Source organism: Plodia interpunctella, chromosome 2, assembly GCF_027563975.2.
Source record: "Plodia interpunctella isolate USDA-ARS_2022_Savannah chromosome 2, ilPloInte3.2, whole genome shotgun sequence".
NCBI lineage: Eukaryota > Metazoa > Arthropoda > Insecta > Lepidoptera > Pyralidae > Plodia > Plodia interpunctella.
The window spans coordinates 6,400,650-6,427,571 of NC_071295.1; the positions used below are offsets into that span (position 1 = coordinate 6,400,650).

The 26,922-nt window shown below is 36.5% G+C and overlaps 1 protein-coding gene across 1 annotated transcript in view; it reads left to right on the top strand.

Moving 5' to 3' along the window:
- Nucleotides 1–26,922, top strand: part of LOC128678294 (lachesin-like) — a 77,168-nt gene that overhangs the window by 42,938 nt on the left and 7,308 nt on the right. Inside the window, exon 2 of the mRNA XM_053759736.1 lies at nt 19,493–19,596. Coding sequence (XP_053615711.1) covers nt 19,493–19,596 — 104 coding nt within the window. The remainder of the gene's footprint in view (nt 1–19,492; nt 19,597–26,922) is intronic.

The following is a 26,922-nucleotide window of genomic DNA, read 5'->3' on the forward strand; positions in this document are numbered from 1 at the left end:
AGAAATATTATTTTAATAATAAGCACTTGTATTTAAAAATTCCATTTCGATGAAATCAGTTCAGTTACTATTCCTCGCGTAGTATACAAAAAACTACAAGTAAATCCTTGTTACGGCTTCCAGTGGATGCTTGTTTGCGAAACGGCCCCCAACAGTTAAATAAATTAGATAAGACGGGATATATGCTGACGGGGCTCTTAGCAAGTTTCCGTGACGTCAACACATTTATGCGTGTATTTAGTTGTCCCATTACATTGATTTGCAGATATCAAATTAGAATATAATTTTCATCATTATATTTATTATATAATTATATGTTTGGCAGAATAGAAAGATAGTTCATAGCGTTGACTTCGATCAAATCCCAAAGTTACAGAAATGTCTTGATCATCTTTTGAGTTCATTGGAGTAAGAAAATTGGAACATGACATTTGATATGACATGTAACCATTAGTCATGAACTGAACACAGAAATGAAACCAAATATCTGAGCAAAATTCCTAAATATTTATAAGAATCAAACCGCTTCGCCAAGGAGTTACTTAGTCAATTTGTTTATAATATCTCGAGAGCAAGTAAAAGCAAAAAAACACAAAGTAGAATTTTGCCGACATTCTAAGAATCTCATTATGCCAACGGTAAGCTCCAATGACGTATGTTTTGCCCGCAGTGGTATTTTTCTACGTAAATCAGGAAATCAAAGTAGCGTTTTTCTTTTTATCGCTTCCTCCCTGAAAGTCGCACAAAGCAAGCCACCGCAAGTACAGGGAAAATGCGAAATACTGTCTGCAGCCTCGCCTTCTAAACTTGGACGCTTCATTTAATCAAGACCTCATCCTTTGAGTGTTTATTCAACCAAAGTATTTGAGGACTCTTCCAATTTCTCTTCAATTTTTATGTATACCGAAGCATTCAAATTGTGTTCAATAGAAATTTCAAATGCATCGACTTTTGTACTGAAACCAATGTAAAAAATTCCGTTCGTACCGTTACGAAATTATTTCAGTAATACTGTAGGAGGAACGATTCAGTGGTAAGAAAAGTTTTAATATCTATTCCGATTAGATTCAGTGTCAGGAAGGAACGCAGATAGCGTCGGCGGAGTTGGAAGGAAATATTAGATGGATCGGGCTTCGAATACAAATATGGGGAGATAGGGAAATCGGATTTACCCGTAGTCCCAGACGTGTCGTATTATCGGACTCTTTTTGTGAAACATATCACATTTTAATAAGACAAGCTACCAATATGATATTTCCCGCGACCATGTTTTATATTTTGTCTGTTTGATCTAGGTATGTGTATGTAAATAAAACTGTAAGTGGGCTATGTCTCTACATAGGAGGTATTAAACAAATATGGTAGAAGTCTGTTAGTTTTCTGTTAGTCTTTTTGGGACTAACAGAAGCCAAAACATTTTTTTAGAATTATTGTCTGTCTGTATGTTTGTTCGCGCATTACGCAAAAATGACTGGATGGAATTTGATGCGGTTTTACAGTTGTATAGCGGACGGTGTAACTTAAAATTGCGAAAAAAAGGTTTTATCGCGACACATTGCTTAGAACCCGAGATATCGATAATAATAGGTAATGAGTAGCTGCGGGCAAAAGCTAGTTAAAAAAAAATTGGTGGTCATAACAATTTTGCCTAAAAACGAAATATTTTACATTGGAATCAAAATGCACACTCGTCCAGCCCGGCCCGAGGCTTGCGCCCTCACTAATTAAATCTCGCAGACGACGCGGTTTCAAACCGACAGCCTCTTAATTATTGTTCCGGCTCTTAACATCTGTCTTAACGTCACATTGCATTTAATTCAGAAATTCTTAAACTAATGTTACATTCTTCTGTGGTTTTTCAACTGTATGAACGATTTAATTATGGTTTTCGTAGTACTGCTTCCAGGCTGAGTTTACGATGTAAAGAAAAGGAAAAATTGTATGAAGACGTTTTTTATTACATGTAACAAAACGTTAGCTTCAAAGTAGCTGATAGTGATCAAAGTCGAACTAAGCGTTTATTACGTTAACTAACTACGAAAACTCCTCAGGGAAGTTTTTAATTTTCTTACTGGTATACAAATTGGTTCCAGAAGCTACAAAAGAAGGAGCACACGTTTGCGCGGGAAGCGAGGCAAGAGCCGAATACAAATTAAGACGCAGACTTCGTTCGCACCAAACTAGTTAATGTTCACTGTCTAGATTTGTATTAGTGAGGTGAACTTATCTTGCGTACACATATGACAAATATTTGACCTGAATCCCGGATTTAGTTGCGACAGTTCAATTTTAACCAGTAGAAATTAAGAAATGTGTAGCCTATTGGCTACACATTGCCACAAGGAAATTAAGAAATGTGTAGCCTATTGGCTACACATTTCTTAATTTCCTTGTGGCACTTTTTTACTTTGAGTAACTTTCCGGAAGGCTTTCTGCAAAGAAACTTGACCACTTAAGAAATATTAAATAATTATAAAATTTTGTGAACTGTCCAATTTTTAGTACGAGAAGTTTAATTACATAATACAATTTAGTACGACATACATTTTTTTAAATTTCACCCGTGTTTCAAAAGTAAAAAGCTTGTAGATAATTCTAATTAGTACTTACTCGGGCCAAGTCTTGGCTGCGTCAAACCGTTCCTTAATTATTTATGCGCTGCAGGCTGAATAAGGAACACACTTTGGTTCACTGCGCCAAAATTAAAAGAAAAATGTTGGAAGTAAGCTCGTTGAATAAGTTACGAGGCCAAATTTTGAAGTTGTTCTCATATAATGTTGTGAAAGTACGAAGTACATATCCAAGAAAATGTTTGGATATCAATTTATGACATTTATTATTCTTGAACTCGTTTGACAGTTTCGAAAGTAGGTAGATTTCCTTCAAGAAAACCTAGGATATAAATAGTGGCCCCCCGACGGGTTCCCATCTTGTCGCGATGGTGGGGCTTAGTAACCGGGGGGGCTGGTCTGACACAACCAGCCACCCCGGTGAACCAAGAGGAACCCAAGGCCCAGAGACTTTGGTGGGTGCTCTGGGCCTGGTGGACGGTCTCCTCAGTAGTACTGACATTGGCTGGTGACCCGCCACCAGCCATTGGATGTGGAAACTAGAGGGGACCAGAGGTGGGGTCGCGAGGGTTTGTCCTCCGCGACCACAGCGCGGCCGTGGCGCTGAACACGGTGCGGTGGGGCCGCAGGGGAAGAGGAGAGTCGGTATGTCTCTCGACGATCCCCCTGTCCTCTGCGGCCGAAGGGTGGCTGCCTCTGTATCGGGCGCAATGTGTGGGTGTCACCTGCCTATCACCTCTTGAGCCCGTACAGAGGCAGACTTGGGTGCCCTGTGGCACCCAAGATTTTGTGTGTGTGTTGTGTGATGCCCGCTCCCCCCGTCAGCTTTCTGACTGGTGCGCGGAGCGGGCTTGATGGTCCGCGCCACGCTCGCGTGGCGTAAGGGGCGGGTGGTTAGCACTTGTGCTTGCTGCTCGCCCAGGTCGGGGCCGAAAGGCCGGCCGGGGGGGCGTCGCGGTGAAATGCCTAGCGACCCCGTGACGTCCCCCATAACGATAGCGTGGAAACGCCCCAGGGGTTTAGTGGGTAGGCTGGGCCGACTAGCGGCCCAGGAGTCCCACACTCAGTGCGTAACAAGCATTCCCCTGGGTAAACAAAAAAAAAAAGGACCTAAATAGTGGGTTGACTGATGCAACTCACCCTAAATGTCTTAACTTAGGTATTTAGTAGTCTGTTATTACAAATTCCATCCTAACGCCAATCAAAATAAACATCGTACAGGTACATTAATTTATATGTCGTTGGTTAACAGAAGATTGAGGATCCAATATCTTTGCTGATCTTATTTTTTTAATTTCCCTGATTTGTAAAGTCAAATTGGCTTCGTGCATCTTTAAAATAGCAGATCAGGCTAGGGGCGGGAATGGGGGCGCTCTCTAACAGCACAAAGGGCTAAAGCAGCGGACGGAAAGTTTTAATATCCCTCCGATTGGATTCAGCCGCAACGCAGCATATAAATAAAACAGAAGGGCATGATTATAAACATAATTAATAGTGAAATTCCAAAATACAAACATGGAAGTACATTTATTGAAAAGTCCAGGCACTCAACTCGCAGAAAAGATTTGCTACTCATTTTTGTAATGATTCATTATTTATAGTAGGTACGTCTAAATATATATTGTTATAAATATCAATGTTCCTATATCATAATAGAATTTGTGATAAAAATGCATGCATGGACAAACTCTGTGTTGTAATATCAATGTAAACTTCTGCACTGTGATATGGTACGTCGATGGATTGAGGGAAATGTTCTCCATTGAACACGAATACGAATTCCGAACGATAAGGAAATTTGCTAAGACGCTCACTGGTTTTCTCTAAGCTTATCATGTTTCAAAATTGTATCTATAAATCGGATTGATCGAAATGCCATTTATATCATCTGCTATAGAAATAAAAGTTTACAAAACCCTGTCAGAACATTGTTATAGGTCACAACAGGCTAGTTAAGGTTTGTGAAGGTGAATGAATGACGTGCAGTTGAATAGTTTTTCATGGAATTGACAGAATTATTAACTAGTTCGTAAAATAAGACTGACAATCACACCTATAATAACAAGTATACCTATAATTTTCCTCGTTAATAGATCATGATCTATGTATAAAATATATAAATTAATACTTATAGGTTCCCAAGCATGTCTAATTTGTCAAAATATTAATTAAATAAATAAAAAGTTACTAAGTATTTGTAGATATTGAGCTAAAGTAAAGATTATTTTTCGGTTGTCCGACTACGTCGACAGGGCTCGAGGGTGAGTTGTCGGGCGGACGAAATGGGGAAGTCTCTAAATCCATATTCGATCAGTGGGATCTACGCTGAGCCGATCTGACAAGCTGCCGATCTGTTTTGCATTTATATAAACAGCTCTTACCTTCGACGTACGGCTCCCTAAACGTGACAGATGCGGGCTAGGAAAACATACAGTTCTTTTTGCAATTCCATTTGGTAAAATGCCGTTCTGAACTGAAACGTACCTATAATCTTTCAAAATGACGTGCTTTTTATCTAATTGAATGGCTTGGAACAATTTTTTATATTGCGAAAAATAATTTTAATTTGAAATAAAAACATTTTCGCACTCTAATTTTAGGACTTCTGTAAAGATAGTAGGAATAGACTTCTGTAAAGCATATAGTAGGAATGCTAACGGGGCTTCGAGGCGATGGTGTTGTAGGAGGGGGCTGCGAAGGGGTAGGATCGGACCTTCATCAAGCGGTTGACTGGTATTAGGCCGTGCAATTGTTCCGCCGTGCATTCCACACTCCATACAACACACATTTATCTGTGATTTCACAAATTAGCACCCATGTCTCGGAAGGGTTCATGATTATAAAACTTTTCAAGATTATACACCTTATATTACATGAAATTATACACCTTATAATTTTTTACTTTCATAATAGTATATCTGAAGGAAGAAAAGTGCCTTTGTCCAGCAATGTGAAACAAAATGAGTTTTAAAAAAATCTATGTATAATATTCTTACATCAAGACTTTATATTGTCTTAAATAAAAACATAATAATACAAAGTGCCAGTGTCAACGATTGTCAAAGCATCTATAAAAACTTAAATAAAAACAAGAAACTTTTTAAAATATTACCGAATGGAGGACCACCTCCATTCGGTAATATTTCATGCGTCTCACACTACTTTTAAACTTTACACATAGTAAAGTGAGTGTAATCTCGGAGATAGGAATTTGAAAATACGCCAAGTCCTGTAAAATAAAGCGTTAGGGATTTTATTCGCCCCAACTTAGACAGCACAGATAGAAATTACGCAAACAAACATTACCTAACTATTGGGTATCAGTATTAACACTCTTTGCTTGGCAGGTTGTAATGATTATTCACATAATTGCGCAAAAATGTCACTATCAAATAAAGAAAAAGCAATGTAACGACTGTTAATCCTATCACAGATTCCAAGATACCTACCACAAGCCATAAAGAGTTGCGATTCAATTGCTGGAAAGGCATTATTTTTAGCACCTTCGCAGCTTGTGTTTAGGCATACAACACATTAAATTTAATATTAAAACGCTAGTAGTTTATAGTCAATTAATTTAACGGTGCAACTCACCCTGATTATCTCATTGTGATACGGCCATGCGGTATGTCTACTTTCTGCCTTATATTTATGCTTTAAAAAATAATCGGATATGGACACGCACAGCGTAGGGTTCTGTAGTTTACTATAACAACCAAATAAGTGCGCCTCGGATTCACTGACCGAGAGTTTCATGCTATACCACCATTTTTCGAAGTTTTCTAGTATAATATAATTGGTTATAATTGGTTAACGAATACGGGCACTTTAAAGCATAATATTTTACCTTATTTCTATAGGGGTTCCTTATCTGACTATGGAACCCTAAATATGTCATGATAAATTATATTGTGACAACGTGATGAAAATTCAAAAATCCCTTTTCATTTTGTATAAGGAACAAAAACTGTTTGTTTTAGAGGTGTAATTACAAAATCCCTCGTGTACCGAATTTTCCAGTGTTTTGGCGGGGCGTGCGAGTACGTGCCGTAAAAATAATTCGAAGCTCCTCCGGGATCGTTTGTAAAACGTCACGCGTAAAACATATTATAAAGCCAATAAAACGTGTTTACAAGGGTGAGTAGAGCTCGCCGTTCTGAGGCGCGCGCTCAGATACGCTCCCGCACGATATCCGTAAACATTTTAGCACTGCAATAAATTTAACATTATCCAAGTCGCGAGACATTCTGTTTTCTTCCGTCCCGGGATCAGTTGGTTAACGGTTGTAATCTCGGCTGTCTCGGATTTCCTGCTCCTTACAATCAGGAATTATACAATTATGTGGCTTTTTCATGTTCTTTTCTTTCCGCTCATTTTATTCACGAGAATATTTTACATTATTGTGTTGTTAATGTTGTTATGTATATTAAAATTCCAAGTGAGAATTAACAAGACATTTTTTAAAGGAAAAAGCTTTTGATTTGATTTCAGCTTTTGAGTAAGTATATGGCTTTGCTCTCAATATTCTATACATATTTCTTAAAACTAGTAATTAGGTACATTACTTCAATATACAAGTACAGTAGTACAATAATGAAGTTTGTGAAAAGGTTTTGATAATTAAATCACCGGGAAATTTATTCAAATAAGAATAAATATTTTTACATGTGATTAGCGAGATTCAATAAAAACAGTATTAACTATATAATTGTATACCTACATGTATGTTTAAGATCTAGAGTTCTAGGAATCCTCTCTTAAAAATTACTTTAGGCTATTGAGCTGATTGATTTAGATGGATACATATTGACCTCGTGATTCCGACGGCGTCAATCTGAGAGTGACCTCAAATTAGCTCGGGAAAATAAAAGTTTTGTTTTCGCCGGTCTCCCGGCGGCCGATTGGGGTGCGTGGAGTGGCTTGGTAAGGCTCTGATCACAGTCAAGCGAGGTAACTATTTGCTGAATCCGCGATTTTACTGTATACATTAAAGACATTCAGACAAAAATTATAAAGGTATTATTAGGTAATTAACTGTAAAATAAATGAAATAACACTTTATAACTTTTTTATGAGCTAAAAGAAAACATTGATATTACAAATATGAATCATTGATATTTTTAGTAGTAAAATTTTAATTTTAATTGAAAATATGGCCGATTTTTGTTATGTTGTAATATATCTAGATATACCATCGATTAATTTGCTTTGAAATTATATCGCACAATTTTTCGAGGTATATACGTATCCGGTATATAGTCATATTAAAATGTCAATCACGTGGTATCAAAAAACTAGCATTGGACAGTGGACGCATCCTAAGGATACAGTTTCCGTCAATAGCCGCCCATCTGCTCTCATTATGTTGTGAAACACTTGCTCGGATTTTATGGCTGTAGAGTAGATACTTATCTACGTGTCGTTGTAGAGGTTTTCGATTTCAGTGCACTCAGATTATATACCAGGACCATAGACTTGAATATAATTTGAGAATAGTGTCAGCAATAATAAAAGATTTGATTAGAAAGAAAGTATACTGTTTTCAGGACCTTTTTTAAAGTAAATAAATATTAAACTTTTAAATACAATTCATTTGGGAAAAATAAAGAGCATGGGACATCCTTTCAGTTGTAATATGTCAATTTTATGCATGGTAAATTGCACAAGTTTGTATTCTGCGACTTGAGCTATCGTTTCAACGCTTGGCCAGTTGATAATATTATTCATTTAAATCAACTAATTTGAATTAGCTTTCCTTTTTAACAAAAAGAAAAACGAAACACGATTCTACAATAGCAATTGAGCGCGTCAAAGGGTGTTTAAGTAACAAGCTAACGACGGCTAATGTGCACACAATAGATTAATCAGAAGTCTGCATTGCAATGCCCTTTGCAACTGATCCACTTTCGTACGGATGCGAGATTAAAGGGGCCAGTAACAAAATGAGAAATGGAACGATTTCAGGACGTATTGTTGGCCGCCGGCCGTCGTCGGATTTATGACAAAGAACAGCGGATAATTCAATCAGACCGGTTCTTTAGTTTGTTATATTCATGTTACAGCCACTACGCGACTTATTGTTATCTGTATTCAGCCTTTTCGCCCCATTTTTGTACGTTCTTAGACTATTAATAATTCCATATATTCGTAAGGCTTTGTTAAGTTAACCTTGTTTACATATGAGATTATAGGAGACTTGTTTATTTGATAAATTTGTTCTTTTATTCTAGAAAAGAAACATTGTGAATTCAGTAGTCCGTTTTTTATACCCATAAATTCATGGATCCATATCAATCATCCGGATCTAAATTAGAGCGAAAATATACCACTAGGTAATAGGTTAGTTTTTATCACACAATATCTAATTGAAGTGGTTTACATATTTTTTAAAGGTGCAAAATCAAAATCAAATCATTTATTCAGAAATTAGGCCACTACAGGCACTTTTTCACGTCATATTCTAAATTAAATGATGTTTACCGAAGCTACAAACTACTAGCATTTCGGAACGACCACTGCTGAGAAGAAATGCCGAAAGAAACTCATTCAAACAGTGTTGGTCCCTATTATGCCAGAAGGGCTTACCATTTTTTAAATATAAATTTATGTATAAAAACAATCTTCAATATTCCAAATTATCTGTATAATAAATTGCGCGATACTGTACCTACTCGTTCTTGATTGCATTGGAAATAAATAAATCATAACTTTTCATCGGTTTCCCAGCTCGGCGGTTGTAAGAAAGCGAACTTTCGGCAAATAGGTATTCAGTGCAGGGAGAAATTTACAATTTAAATATTCTTAATGTCTCCAAGTTGTCACTAGGCGTTGGCGGGGGAGGGCGAGGCAGCCGCGGGGTGCGGGGGATTCAGCATCGACTTCCACTACATCAATCACTCGCGGACGTTGCGCCTGAACATTTCTAATTATTTGACCCGCGAGGATCAAAGTGCTTATGATTTACACGCTTTTTTATATTTAGGGGTTTGGGCCCATTCTTACTAATAGTACATGTTTCAACTTAGTAGAGTCAAAACTTTTATTGATAATTGTGTAACACTTATCGCTCACATCTAAAGCATACAGGTATCCGTAATACAATATTAAAATTTAAAATAATGTAAATGTTTTCAGGCCAACGACCTTAAGTTATTCTTAATGAATAATTCATATTGAACTATTAATTACATCTATCTACATATGTACCATTAGTAAGTTAAATCTTTTGGAGAATATGGCGCAACTTGCCCAGATAGCTTAATGGCAAATTTATTGTGCATGAAGACGAAATGTTTGCGTATGTAGCAGGAGGTCGGCACTCGGTGTCCTAGCTGGCCTACAAACGTGACATAGTAACGCTACGCGGCGCGGCAATGTCTGTATGTATTTATGTGTATCCTGTGATGTTTTTGTAATCTTTCACACAAGCACAATGCAATGTTGTGTAGGTACCCACCGCGCGGCTAGGACGCCGGGGAGGCAACTCAGATTTCCCGTAAACACATCCATTGTCCCAGACGTGTCGACAAGCCCTTCGGCGCGAAAACGTTGCTAGTAATTATATTTGTTAAACAACACGTTCGCTCTCCACAGTACGGAATAGGATCAAATTAATAGAAAATTTCACAACGATGGCTTTTTATATTTCAAATGTTTCGTTTCTTGTGGGAGTTTTAATTAATTTTTTGAATCAAGTTATAAACAAAATTAACAGTCAAATAAATAGTGTGTATTAACCTGTAAGCAGAATTAATAATCATAAGAGTAATATGGCTGTTTTGTTATTATTTTCCGATCCATTGAAAAGCATTAGTACAAATACAAGTTTGAAACATTAGTACAACTACAAATTTAAAAAGATAAATTAAAACATTCTATCATTTGTAAGGCTAAGCAAATTTTTTTTATTAAAGTCAAACGGTTTAGCAAGGAAGTGAAAGTGCAGGGAAAGTAGCTCATTGAGAAAGGGTTAAGCCGCGGAGATTAGACAGGGCTGTCACCTCGGGGAGGACTCTCGTCGAACTCGAGTGACTCTCGAGACGAGCGGCTTTGACATTTGTGAGCAAACACAGCCCTGGCTAAATATTCTAAGTGCCCTCAAATTAAGCCTCGATAACCAAATTTATTAGTATATGTATGTAATTCAAAATAAAAGTAAAATATACTCACAGTGAATTTTAGTGCACTTTAAACAAAAAGAAATTATCTATTTTATCTTTAATTGCAAAATTTAAAAAGTTAACAAAAGGCATTCTCAGTGTAGACTTAGGACCAGGCAAAAAATTGCAAAGAGGGAAATGTGTCTCTAGTCAGTAATAAAATACGTGGAACGAAAAGCTAAGCAAAAAAGTCAAGGTGCGTCGTAAATAGTAAATCTTATCGGATGTAAGCGCGTATAGCGTTCTTAGGTTTTACATTTAAGTAATTTATATCGCTTATAATAATTATTTTCTAAACCTAACTTCGGTATAGGCCTGCTTTAGATCAGTATTCATGGGCAGCCTGAGAAGCATTATGAATACCTATATTGTGTCGGCGTAATATCTGCGTTGGTAATGTATTCAAATATGTATCAAGCCCATCCGCACATGTTGTCGCTGTTATTTTATTTCGCACGCGTGCCTCCGCATCGGCTTTATTTTTTACTAAATAAGAATATTATGATGATCTTACAGCATTTTTGATGCAGCAACTGGATAAAAAAGAGTTGTATAATTTTAAAAATATTTGGTCTATACATATTTAAAACCCAATAAACAATAATAACCAGTTACGAACAAACACTAGATTTTTCTGCAGCTTAATATATATTTACGATGATTGTAATATAATTTTATTGATATGTAGTGTATCCATAAGTTGATAGACCTAATTTATCCCGAAAAAAATAAATGAGTTGTTAATAATATCATATCATGCAGCATGACAGGCGAGTAGTGTCGTTACGCTACGCTACGCCTGGATGGGGTACTATCATAATGAAATATTCATGAACCTAATTATAGTAAATAAGTAATAAAGTGTTATAACTATGAAACGAAATTGATTATGATTAATTTGGACGAACTGCGCTGGCGCACGTATTAAAGAAAAATGTCCGCACATGGCGACACCGCTGTCGGTGCTCGAACAGATATTGATTGCTTGTCTGTGCGGAATACAAATGTGTCAGGAAGCCGCGGACCTCGGAGCCATTCTTTGTGCAGACGTCTAACATTAAACTTCATAGTCGGGCGACTGTTTTAGATTTCATCAGACAAGGAACTAGGGGAACTTTCTTGTGCTTTATTTAAGTTAAAATAATAATTCTATTAAATTATTTTAAAAATTTACCATGTGTTGTCTGTCATGGGTCAGCTTATTCTGTGCTGTGCTAGTATTGGAGGCACAGGTTGAAAATAGTTAAGCAGAGACAATAATTGATTTGATGATCCAAAAGTATGAAAAGATTAATGTCAGTGACTTACTTTTTAAGTTTTAAGTTAAAGTTTCAACATGTGAGTCACGTGAAACTAAAACCTTATTAATTTTCATCCATATTTTCTTAATAAGTATCATACGACGAAAAGCAAGACAATTTATAGTTCCTTTATGATACCGGGAACCGTCCGGCTAACACTGCAGGAACAAAGAGCGCCCGCGGCAACTAACTAGCAGGTGCACGTTAGCAGGAAAAATGAAATAACGCAAAAAGGAGAACTCGCGCCGGGGGTGAATCCGTCGGGGTGGTTCTTCGCAGAAAGCCAGTATCTTTTAGTGAAAACAGATAACGATGTGCTGCCGTCGTATATGCTCAGCATCTACATATTAACGTAACATTCGATTATCAAGATACAAAATTTTCATCGGACAGGGGAAAAAATGCGTAGTCAGTATTGTCACAATACAGCTCATTCATCTTTGCGTTCCACTTAAGCTTACACAATTTATATTATAGGGGTGATGTCCAAATGGAATTAGTTATGATAACAATTTTTATATTCGCTGACTGATTCTAATCAGGAAAAGTACACAGTCGTCCGCTATAGGAGCAAAGGCGTCCGATTCCCGGGAGACACCGCTGGGTCATGCAATCGTGCGCGGCATCGCAATGCAGAGCTAACTAGCAATGCATTGCACATACATAATAATGGCAATTGTATTTTGGATTCCTTATCAATAGTTTTTCGTTACTTGTGGTCCAAAGATATTGCTAAGTGCGTGTAATGATGACAGGGTGTGTGTGCAAGTATGCGAGGGCTTTACAACGTGTGTATCGCTCGTGACCTGCATTCACCCAATCCTGATGAAATTGTTTCAATACTTAATTCATTGTTGAATTCACAGTTGTCATTGTTGAATCTCTGAAATAATCCACTAATATTTAATAGTATTGTCTAATTATACTGATAAGTTACCTGATATAATGCCCTTATCAAATTAGTGATACCACTATTAAATAATAATATGTACCTGTTAATATGCCTACGTAGGCAGGTACATAATACTTACATACAATTTAATAACGTTATTTTATTATATTTAAACTGGATCCGTTCATTCCACTGGAGCCAATGGGATCAAGCAGTGGGAACTGTCCAAGAAATTCTGGTAGCATTTTCTGCGATAATCTCTAAAAGGGGATAGATCCTGAGAGCCAACAGGAATAGTGTAGTGCAGCTAATGGGCTACATTACCATTCCAAGTCGGACGGCGCGGGGCAGCGGTGGCCGCCGACCGCCTTGTGAATATGCAAAACGTTGCTAAATATTGAACTGCCCCGTAACCTACGCTTAAATTCCCAATACATTTGCTCATTAACTTCCACTTCTAAATTCGTTATACAGGTTTAGAATTATTTAATAATTACATTAGAAACTTACTTTACTACGTTAAACTACCCTTTTCTTGATCATGATTTCAATATATATGTATTAGGTACATCAACCATAGATACGATTTAAGAATATGATGAAGTGATACCAACATTGATTAGCAAGGTATTCTCATTATTTATTTCACACCAGAGCCTGGATTTTCTGAGTCAGAGTTATCCCGTATCATCCTGGCGCTATTTATCTATCTATATTAAGAATTCAAATCATGGTTTTCATGATCGGCAGAGTAATTTTAGTATTGAGTTTATACAAATTTAACTTTAGTTGAACCACCTTAAGCTAGAATAAACTGAATTAGAACTCCTGGTAATTTCTGTATAAACGCAAAAACTTTGGTAAAACAATGAAAATTAAAATATTTTCCTTCTCCAATTTACGAGATAGTACCAAATAATAGACTTTCCTTGGCAGGTAATACTATTTTACAGCAAGTTAGTTGTTCATTCGCAGTTTACGACGAGCTAGTTTGTGGAGCGCATCAGATCGCGAGTTGAGGCAATCATGAACTTGTATTATCGTGAATACTGAATGAAGTCCGTTAACGAGCAAAATAACCATAACCAGAATCTAAAATAGTTATAACTAATAAATATAAACAGTTTTATATCCATTCTGAGTCTTAATTAAAATATATATTTGTACAATTTTCATAAGATCGCACCAAAGAAAACCATATTATTTTACAAGATATGTGTATCAGTCATGTAGAATACGAATTTAACGTGTTGCGAATATAATAATAGTGTGTCCTCATGACATATTCCTCGATAAACTGATAAAAAGCGAGCGCTGGCGATGTCGTTGGAGTAAAAATTGGCGGCACGGCGCGTCCCCAGCCGGCATTGTGCCCGAAATGACACGTGAAAGCCGAGTGAAGTGAAGAGCGGCGCGTCACGACTTCACAAAAGGCTTACAGATCCGCGCACCAGAAGATTTTAATGAGGCAACGACTCTGTGTGATTTTATCGCGTGTGCCGTAATAAGAAATAACCAAGCGCATCCCTTTGACTGCACTCGTTTTGAGCCAGCAAAATGTAACAACTGACACCTTTGCAACGTTATGTCATATTCGCTGCATTCACTATTTCGCTCTGCAAATAAAAAAAAGTTTATTCGTAATTTATTCGAAAAATGCTTATACGTGTTTATGTGACTAGTGAGAACCGAATTATAAGTTGGTACTATACTGTTAAAAAATTAAAATAATTAATGGAACATACAAGGTACGTTTTAATTAAAAAATACAACAGTTAATGAATACTACGCATAACCAAAACCGAAATTAAATCATTGTATGACATAATTAAGTTTAAAGTCAAATAATTTGATCATAATAAAAAATGTGTAAATATGGACTTACAATAAATTCATTGCAAACAAACCGGTATTATGAAATCGGTTCAGTTTTACAAACGTAATAAAAACAAATTAGGCGCCAAGTAAGTTACGGGAATCGGGTATGCCGACCAATTTTCATCAATGCAAATCACGTTGTCGACTCGTCAACCCAATTACCAAGAAGTGAATTTAAATAAAGATAAGTATCGCCCTCGCAGAGACAATGCTAATAGGAGGCGGAGGCGTGATAATAGGCTCCGACTGGGGCTCCGGGTGCGGCTCAGCGCCGCGGCGCACCGCACTAGGTGCTTTAATTAGATCTCTCGACTTACGCCCGTCAGCTTCAAAACACTTGTTCAATTAGTGATCAACCCTAAGAAAGTTTATTATGCAAGCGTTGATTCGCTCCAGCAGCGATGAGCCATTTCATTGTTTGCATTGTCGCTTTGCTATTTGAGCCAAGCTTTTGTAACATTGGTAGGTATGTTCCGTAGCAGATAGGAACGTAGTTTTTTTAATTTCAAATGTTTTGTTTTTGATTGTAGGTTTCAGTTATAGTAGGTACAGTACATTCACGAAACAAAAATGAGAACATTCTTTAGTTCAATACTATTTTATAATCACAAAAGAAATTTACTTTCCATACATCTCGTATAATATGAGTACAATTTAGGTCCGAAAGCGTCTATGTGTTTATTGAAGGTGCACGTGAATTTGAACACTTTTATTGTGTAGTGAACGGAGATCGAACGTGTTGCCATTTCGCCCTAAGCACTGGTGACAGACGGCCAGATAACAGCTTCTACACTTCCGCCTAAACTGACTTTGACATGTTCATGGTTTCCGCGAGTCAAATAGTGTCTGTAACATATTTTTATTATTAGACGGCCCAAATAAGGAATGCTTTGTCACCTGCTACCATCTATTTATTTATAAACACATTCTACACTAATAAATTCTATCTGTTAGATGACTAGATGGAATTTTCAGATCACATCATGTCGTTTATGTTTTTATTGTAAATGAGTGTGAGCTAAATGTTCACGCTCGTTTTCAATGAAAAAAAAACATAACATTTACAAAACTACCTACAAAATACAACTTTCGAGTAAGTAATTATTTATGTCACAAAATTATTCGTATTCCACATCAATACCTATACGTGATGATCTGGAATAGTGACGGAAGTTATATGTAATAGTGCAATGTACATATGTGATGTGTTTTTATACACTCCCCATGTATGCAACATATTACTGATTACCATAAAGATGGTTATTTATATGTGAGGGAGGCTTCGGCTTATAGTTTGGTATCTCCAGTGCTCGACACAAGTTTATTAATTTGTTCATATAAGTATGTATTAAGTTGTACCTAATAATTGTTATAACTTGTGGAGTGAAATAAAAACTTTTTGTGTATATTTTATGTATGTAAACTGTGTCCATTACACAGAAAACTAAATAGATCACTTTTTAAACTTACTCCCCATGAAACGTGTACAGTTTTCGAGAAAACATCTGTAAAATAAATAACACGATTTGTCAGAGGCATCTAACCGTGGCGCGTAGTGTACGCAATAAAACAAAATTCCTATTTTCCACAATCCGTCCACTAAAAGATAATATGTTACTTTATTTCTATTTTCTGTATTCACTCAGGGTTTATGTATCTCGAATAGTCACGTTCTGGTCCCGGCGAAGGGTAAAGCATACAAATAAGTAAAGTCCGAGACCGGACAAACACCCGCCGCCATGTTCTTTATCTCTGGATATCTTAAAAGAATTTGATCGTGTATGGGAATATTACTAGCAACATCTGTGGTAAGGGACGTATAAACTTAAATATTTGGATACAAGGGTCGTATACTTACCATAAAGAAAATCATTTGGTCAGCGCAGACTTTGTTTACTTTTGTAAGCTAACACTTGAATGCGCAAAATTCGTAAACATTTTCACATTGCAAAATATTATGTATGCGTGTTATTTTATTGTTTGTTTTACACACGTATGTAAAACAAATACGGCTATTTGCGTATTTGTACAAATGAGGCTTGCACAAAAAGGTATCGGCCACAAGCCACAAACGGTGACTTTTTTGTACATTGGAATGCTTTTGTCTACTTGCTCAGTCCATGATATAATGAAAACTTTTTTCGTATGGATCAAATTTTCAGCTCAAGATCAAAAAAATCTGCTGTTCCATACATCATAAAATACCTTACTTGAGGAAAATATAAGGATAAGCTAATTTTTTTTTGCGATTTCGTGGTTACTCTCATACGAAAAGTTATTCACTATCATAGAATGAGCGAATGTCAGACATGGGTAGACAAAAGGATGCCATTATATAAAAAACATAGTATAAATATGGATTTGGTTCGAAAGAAAAATGCTACATATGTTTGACCCTAACTGTCAACAGACAACAAGGGTTGAAAAGTAATAGATTATTTGACGTGGTATACGACTGGCGTTGTTATAACAAGGTCCGCGGGCCACAATCAATCCGCCGCGGCTGTCAATTTGCGGCGCCCGGCCGCTCTGACGACTTCCGAGTGACCGCTTCTGATTTGCATAAGGGCTAGCTTTAATATGAGATTATTCTCGAGTTAGACCGTCCGAAACGACCCATTCATTATAGTTTTGGGATATTTAGTTGACCCAATTCCAGTTGTAATTATCAAAATCGCACAGCTCTCTATCAAATTAAACCTATTTGGAACTATTACCTATTTGGAAAGATGCGGTTCTTATTTCGGTAAGGGAAAAAAATGTTGCTTGCGTTATAATCTTCCTCACTGTACATATAGATTAGATGAATATACAACAATGTAACATGTCGTACAGTAGTCATGGCAAGCCTCGTCTTCCATCGGTGACAAAGGGATTACCTACTCCTCCCCCGCGCCGTCTGCGGTTTCTTAATTAACCCCTAAATACTCCGCACGCCTTATGCGGTGTGTAAGATTATTGCCAACGTATCCTTGTTAATTTTAATGTACGGTATTATTGAAACAAATAGAACGTCTCCAAGACGAGCGCTTATTGTGTTACACGTGTTGTCGGAGTTACACGTTTGATTAGCGGAGCTTAATGTAACGAATAGAAGAATTTGTTATTTTTGAATAATACTAGAAGCGAACTTATATTTTTAGTAACATTTTGTTCATGACAATATAATTAAATTTTAGTAGTACTCGTACTGTGTGCAATTATTTAGCGCGGTGAATAACGGGGTAATAAGCAATAGAGTTTGTATTCTTATGTTAGGTTACTTAATAATAAATCTATTATTATATGTTTATACACTAATGAAAAGCAAACCTATTTAATATAATTCATTAGTAATATTCTTCAAAAGAATATTCTTCGTCCTCGTTTAATATACCTAGTATATTATATATATAGTCTATTGAAAAAAACATTAATTATATATTTCTTTAAACAGAAAATGCAAATTAAATGTAAATAAATTCAGAATGAAACAGTTGGCGTTATTAATTAATCAAGAACTCGTGCACACGGCTAATAGGGTGCGTTGTGGACGGTAATGCGCGATTTGCTCAGGACGAGTCGAACGCACTCGAGTAGAAAATGGAGCGGCTGCTCGGGCTAATGCGATCAGTTGAACAACCACGCATGACGCTTTCATCTTCACAAGGGTATCTCATGTAGATGTATCACAAATTCACATACATACCTAAACGAAACACCTACCAAATCTTGAATGGAAATATTAATAAATATGCCCTGTCGCCTGTCACACTCACTACTCTATTCCAAACTTTGTTAAATATAAGTTCATTCCAGTTACAGTTCGAAAATAAACGTGTTGCAAAACTTTCATACTATGCAAAGACGAAAATGTTTTTCCATATAAAATCCATTGTCCGAAAGCGGGATAAATAAATCTATTGTTGTCAGTTTGAGCGAGACTGTGATACGTAAACAAGTGCAAACCAGGCGGACCAGGGAGCAAGTTTATTTTCCAAACAGCGGTGTGAAGCATATGCATAGAGCGCGGAAGCATGTTGCGCGACCGCCGCGACACGACACTCGGTATTCCTTGCAGGGGCTCGCTTCCGACTGCCTTTGCTCACTGAATGACAAATATTTACTCTATTCTCGACATAACCTCAGATAACTTTCAAACTCGACTGTACTAGACGACTGTATATTATCCTATGCTTTCTACTAAATCGATAAGCTTGGCTGTTCGATCCCGCGGTACATAAAAGTAAGAACTTGAAAAGAAAACAAAGAGCGCCAATTTGGCAAGTCGAAGACAAACGCATTTAAAATGGGCAGAGCAGAGCAGCAGCCATCTATCTTTGAGCTTGATAAACGACGACATTATTCCTTATCGTCCACTCAATTTGTTTAAAAGCGTTCTGCTTTGATAATTTGAAAATTACAAATCGTATTTTGACAAAAATTGTCCTCATAACTGCGATATCTTGGCAGATGTTTGATAAGACAAAGGGGAGAAAGAACGGTTAAATTTATCTGAATTGATATCTTTGGAATATACTGCGGCATCGGATTGTGTCGGGAGTAGGTAAAATAGGAAATTTCAAAGTTATCAGCAAACCATGCAATATCATACGCGTTATGATTATCTTAAGTGATTATTTCATTCTATGCACATAGACATGAGGGTGATTATATATATCTTCTAATGTGTTACTTTTTGTTTTGTTCCAGTGGTGGAGGAACCGGAGTTCACAGATGTCATTCAGAACGTGACGGTGCCAGCTGGGCGCAGCGTGCGGCTCGCCTGCTCTGTAAAGAACCTCGGCTCTTACAAGGTACATGCCTGCTGCTTCTGTTTGATTGGTTCCAGTGGTACAGGATCCAGAGTTCACGGATGTCACCTAGAACGTGAGGGCGGTCGGGCGCTCCGTCACGTTTTGGGGCGCGTGCGGCTCGCCTACTTTGTGAAGAACAAGATGTGTGTGTACAAATATACATTATGCCCATGGATTAATATCTACAGAACATCTGGATAAGAATAGTCCGCCGGTATAAATCGCAGTTAGACCAAATCTCCGTTGGAGTTGATCACGATTGGATGTTAATTTCATGTCATATTAAAAACGTTTACTTCAAGTAAATATTCACATAGACATGGTTTAGAAACCATTTACTCCATCAAAGATACCATCAGATAAAGTTGAGTGGAAATGCGACAATATGCGTGGAGTAGCAAAAGTTAACCAAAAGGAAACATGAAATAAGAAGCATTTTATCATTTGATTTAGAAGGCGCCGCCGTAATAAAGTGTCCATATAAATGGAGCTGGGTATGATTTACACTCCTACGCCGAGTTCGCACCTCTTTCCAGCAACGAAAAATGTTGTCTGAAAACTTAAAAATTGGACAAGTACTATTCTGGCTAATGCACTAAAAGTACCGTGTATTTATTGTAAACATACACTGTCTAATACTATAGCAGAGCCGTGTTCATCTAATATACATAATCATGTCCTTCTCTTTAACTTTTGAGTTAACATTTGATTATCATATATTTTACAAGAAGTAACAATTTACTCTTACATTTTTTATGGTTTGTCAATAATTGTTACATAATTTTTCACGTCTATGTGAAAAATGATGTAACAAAGACAAATGATGAAGCTCATGGAATATCGGAACCGAAAGTTTAAGAAATATTATTTTACTATAAGACTATCGCGTCGTAGCTTGCTACTAGCCACGTGCTACACACTAACGCAGAATTGCGAAAATTTGAAATTAATGATGATAAAAATGACAAAGTTAAGAATGCATAGTGCTCAGTGAGTTAGATTTTACTTTGCACAAATAAAAGTATGACAATCACATCATTTGGAATAAGTGATAAATGAAATGAGATTTGTCACTTATTACTTAAATTAAGAAAAATATTTCCTACAAATGCCTGAAATTTTCTCATTTTAAACTGACAATCCCGGTCACGTGTGCCTCGGTGGCGTCATGAATGGGTCTTGTATTGGAGTCTCGTTGCGAGTCCAGACTCCGGACGCGCGATAAGCCACGAGGTACCATTTTGGGCTAACTGCCCAGACGAGGGGGAGAGCGGCTTCATTTGACTCTAGTACCCCCCACTATGATAAGTATTAGTATTCGCTTATCGCTAAAGTTTATTAGGTGCGGTGATCGTTAGAGCTAGAATCTTGTAATGACTGATATCGTTATTAAGATACTATAATATACAGACACTATACTTATATATACGAGTAAATTTACATAACACGCAATTTATTTACAATGATCGATCAGCTGGGTTGGTTATTTGTGTGCGTAAAATGCTTTTACTGATTCCAGAAAAGACCAACATTTATTTTTATTATAATCAAATCAAAAACAAATATTTGCTATAATAGGGTTAAGGTTAGGTGTTTAAAACCTATTTATCCTTTGAAAACTGGTAAAAAAAATAGAAAAGAAGAATTTCTTATTACTAGTATATAGGTAAGTACTCATAAAAGGAAGCTTTATGAGTGGTAATCTGGTAATAAAAGTGCATTATGTATGCGTAGATCATTAACTAAACATTGACTTTTAAAAAGTCTCATAAAAACTCAAATCCCTTTGCTTTGTGGCATCTATACTTTCTAAATATTTTTGTCTTTTTTTTCCTCTTCCAAAATGATTTTCTCCAATTTCTTCTTATGAGCAAAAGTAAAAAATACGTCTTTATCAACAAATTTGTCACCTTCCTTTTCTCATCTTTCTAAATCTAATAAAATATGGTTGTATAATTTGATAATCAAATTAGTCAAAATAGTCAAGTTGTAAAGTAACATTAATAACAATATAATATTCTAAACCGGTCGTATTGCTAAGTGGGCATTAAATTAATAAATGAACGAAGTGAATACGTGCCAGCAGTACTCAATATATTCTACCAATTCAAAATCATATCTAAGATTGCATAAAAACGTCCATCAAGTAGGAATCCTATCGATTTCCTAGCAGTATGACTTTTTCTGTTCATTTTATTGCATTTACTTACTGAAACATGGCGGTGCGAGCGCAATAAAAGGCAGATAGTGTTCTTGTGAAATAAAGGCTTAACTGAGGGAGCATCACAGCGCCCCGTATTGACAACAAGAAGCGGATTTCCCCGAAAGCCTCGCCTCTGCCATTAGTTTTCCGCGTCGGTTAAAAAGATTTGTTTCTTCGTTCGTATTTTTTTAGAAATATCGACATGCGAAATATTTCGGGCGAAGACAAAACAATTTTATTCGGAGCTTTTCACTTGCGGTTCTATTTTAGTTGCCAGGCACGTTTGTTATGGATGTATATTTGTTATGATTTTTATGGTTTAATGGCTCAAAAATGGTTATCTTTCTCGATTCATGTGATTAAATGAATTTCTGATCAAAGACCCTTAGTTTTTATGAACATACAATCATTAGGCCAGTCCGGTTTTCTTTACACATCGATAAGGATCTGTGCTACATAGTAAAGTCGAGAAGACGATATTTATATATCATAAACAAGTGGAGACTTTTTAAAACGTATTGCAATGAATTACTAACTATTCATACAATATTTGGTAATACAAACATTATTTGGTATTTTATGCAAATGTCGGAAAGTATGCGCGCACGTAGTCGGTTCATCGGCATGAAATGTCAGATAGTCGGCGCTGGCACGTATGTGGGTTTGCAATAACATGCCGTAACATGCCGCAACGAGTCGCAGCTATGTTACACTCGCCGCATGCGAGGAGGTATTCCCCTCAGAGCACAGATTTGAATACCTTGGAGTTCCCATTAGAATAATGCTAAACTTACGTCTTTTAATTAGTTTGTATGCAAAAATATTGAAATAGCTCTAAGCAGGAAAAAATAAAAGCATCCGAATATACGAGTACATACTACTACATTCGAGATTTAAACTTTTTGTAGATGTAAAAACTACATGATAGAAGATATTATGTTGCTAATCAATAAAACCCTTATTATAAAAATTGGTCACTATACCAATAGACTGCTTACCTACTTCTGCTCTTTTAAGTCAGTTCTGTTGTAATCTATTTATATATTAAAACATTATCGCTTACTCGATGCAGTCATAAATGGTTATTTTGCAGTAGGTACAATATGTAAAATACCAAAAACCACACCGTCGTCGTGTCCTCTTAATATTACTATTCCGTAGCCGCCTCCCTCCGCAGCCGCGTGTGGAATGATCATAATCACAATTATTAACGTTATTAACTTACATTCACAAATATTTTAATTGAAATTGCTGAATTCTGTGAAGATATCTTATATCACTGTTTTGTTGAAAGTCATTACTTACTTAAAACACTTGACCAAAGTGTAGGTCGTTCTAAGTTAGAAATCGATTTATTGGAAGTCTCGGTGTCTATGTACTTGTGCTAATTTCGTACAACCGCTGAATTGATATTTCACATTATAAAGGCGATAATATAAAGTCAAAAACGAGACTTAACAAAAATAAGTTTATTAAATTTTATTTAGTATTTATCTAAAAATAAATGTTTTATATATAACAAGTTACTTTTGAAAATGTTTCCGATAGCCACTAGCCATCTTCCAAATAACTTATTGGCCGGAGATTCCGGAAAAACTTGTGAGTGCCCTCGGAAAATCCGCAAGTGAAGAGACCTCTAAGTGGGCTTTTAGTTAAAGTAAGCTAAGCCGTACACGGCGCTCATTCTTGCCATTGCTTTAGCTCCGGTACGTTTGTCTACAATTGTGATTTATTGAAGTAAAAATAAAATAAGATTTCTCTACGTCGGTGGGGAAATTGAACGTAAAAAGTGGATGTATAGATAAGTTACATTGTCGTGCATTTCCGTGGTACATAGATTTTCAAAACAAAGTATCGAATGTAGTATTAACACAAGAAGCCTGTAAACAATAGAAAGTTGTATTGTTGTGAATCACTTTGGCCAAAAAATATGCGTAAATTTGTAAATTACCACTAGTGGAAACTGAAAATATATAATGGATAGTTACAGGAAACAGAAAACGAATTAATAAAAGAAGCTCAGCAAATAAATCGATACCACAACTACTTAACAAAATTGTATAGAGAAAAAGTGGCGAATTATTGAAAAATCTCTGAACACTCCACTTCGATGATCCCTGAAGTTTTATGAAACAGCCAAGTTAGCGACCTTTTATATCCGCGGCTTTGAAGTGCCTGCTCTATATAAAATAATACTCTCTTTGACAGATCATTTCTTTTTACAGATTTTTTCGTTATTAGTAGCTTTTCATAACTTTTTTGGAAATTATGTACTTCTACAGAAATCAAAATTTGCTAAGTAATCAAGAAATTAATTACATAAAAGTATATAATTTGATTTAACTGTTATTGCAATTTAGTTATTCTAGTTATGATCGTTAATTGTATTCTATTTTGAAATAACAACGGAGCGTACTGTGAACGTGAACAACGAACAACTTCTAACAAACAAAGTACGATAACGGAGTAACATGAAGCTCCTTAAACGTTTCATAATTAAATCTGTCGTGATATTATTAAACACGTCTACGAATCATCTCCTGCGGCGATAGGGCCCGTCGTTAAAGAGGTTGGTGCGGTAGAATGGCCAAAGTTTGCGACGAGTCCATTATAAATCAAACGACGCCTCCAGGGCATGTCCTGAGGGACGCTGGCTGCTCCCGCCGCGCCGCCAAACTTCAGCTTTGCCTCCTTAATGCCTCAACAATTAAGATAAAAAGAAAGAAGGGCCTAAATTAAAGGTGGTTAAAAGATAACGAGTTAATAGGTGCCGCTCAAAGTTTATCCACTGAATACGGATGACTTTTAGTAATTCAATATAGCAAAGTGTCAGGTTAGAGCATTAAAAAGCATAATTTTTAGATAATATATTTTGACCACCTAGTAGAATCCATTTAAAATAAAATTTGTGTAATTTCCTGCACGCAGCGGTTCGCCGCCTTGCCCGCTGTGACTGCCAGCTCTCTCGCCCGACGACAAAGAAATTAGTAACCCACAGCCGCAGCCTCCGATTCTAATAATGAATTAGCATTCACCACTTTCACTGGATTTCCCCCGCTCGTGCTTGTTTAATGAAACTGATCTTGATACATATATAACGAGCACTAGCACTGAAGCATAATAATACCATTCTGTTTCCAATTTTCCACATCGCTATGTGACGGCGAAATAAACTTCAGTTTTAAAATTATTCTCGCAATTTAATCAGATACTGCTAGATACATTTCATAGAAACCCTAATTCGCAAGTCGGCAATTCATTTCCGAAAACCCATTTTAATTTTCGTTCATTCTGTAACTTCCCTCACTAAGCAATATTATAATCCTAATTCCAACAAAGTTGGGACGTTACAAAATATTTCGTGCCGACCCCGCGCGGCCGCGTTGCAAACTTCGTCAAGTTCAACGCTTATCTCCTAACCGCTTACAATTTTGATTCCTCCTTAATTTTATCTTAACTGTGGGAACAATAAAAGAGAACTTTCGGAAATACCTGTTATTTTATACGGATTCGAGATAACCCCGCGGATTTGGATAGATCGTACAGAGTGTTCTCAACTGCTCACTCTTAGTCTTTTTGTTTTTATTACTTTCGTTAAGTTTCATGATGAATTTCAAGAAAATAATATAACGAGAACCATGTAAAATTATTCTCTACATGCAGTACTGTTGAATGGGGTCAAATATAACTAACCCTCCACTAACTTACTAAAATAGTGGGTCAGGTTGATCTGCCCTCGACTGTACATATAGCATGCAGGACCGTCCATCGCGAAGGACGATGAGGCCCGCAATAAGTGGCAGCCGGAGCTCGTAATTGAATGAGCGGCGCAGAAGCACACCGCAGCGGAATTAGATTAGATGCCGGCCACAATTACGTAGATCAGATTTACATCGTCTCCGGTCGTGTCGCCGGCGCCGCGTAGATTTCATGTCGGTAGTAAATCACGACATTGCAGAAGGATAACTCATGCAATTTCCCATATTTACCTGCTTAAAGTAAGGTAATATTATAGTTATATAGGTTTTTATTTTATAACTTCAAAACTAGTACCTAAAGAAGAATGTTATTCATTCATAATAGAATAATTCAAGCCAGTACTACACATGTTTGCCCCTTTAGGCAATACCAGATAGAAAAGGTATAGTCAGACATTTTTTGTTCATCTAGTCTACAGTGTATCTGTTCTGTTTTCTCATTATTTGTAGACAAGGCAGTGCATTTCATATTGTTCCCGGTTTGGATTTACGTTCGTTAGCCATTGCGACATTTGCTCATGGGATTGAACTTTGGAATATTTCAGAAGGTATTATTTATAAGTTTCTGCTTGATATCAACTACTTTTAATACTGCTATAGTAAAATTAAGTAAGTCGATCTATTTATTTAAAACCTAAAAGATTGTTATTATTGTTATGATAATAACTTGCATAATAACTTAAGACAGAAGATCCCTTAAGTAGGGAGTAAATAAATTAATCGATTTTGTAACATGGATCTCACAACTTTTTACGGTAGAAAAACTGAGCTGCGAGACTTGGGTTTTTACAGCATGTTTTTGATTGCATTTATTTATAATAATAATATGTCAAACTTGCTCCTGAAATTTGCATGAAATTATTTTAACATAAATCACTTGTAAATATTAAGCCTTGTTTAATATCTCTGAGCCCCAGGTTACGGCGACAAGTCAGGTCGCGTCATTAGAGGGGTTACCGTCCCATTGCATAATAAAATGGGCGAAGTTTCCTCAAGTCCATTATAAATTAGACAGCGGCTGAGAGCCGCATCACTTAAGATAGGTAAGATGTGACCCGGCACGGCCTGGCCCACCAAACTTCTCCTATATTGCCTCCCCAATCTTGATAAAAAGAACTACCAGCCATGACTCAAACTTAAAGCTGGATTAAGAGATAAAGGATGCACGTCGAACTTTACGACTTCGATATCTTACAACTTTTAATTTCCACTATCCAAAATTGAGTTGCTAACTAAAGTTTGAGATTTACTATTGGATGCGGAGGAGCTTGCTGACAAAAAGGATTACGCTATTATAGTTAAGCCACTTTCGTTATGATCAGTCATTGAATGGGTGACCCAAAATATATTATCTTGACTTCCCTC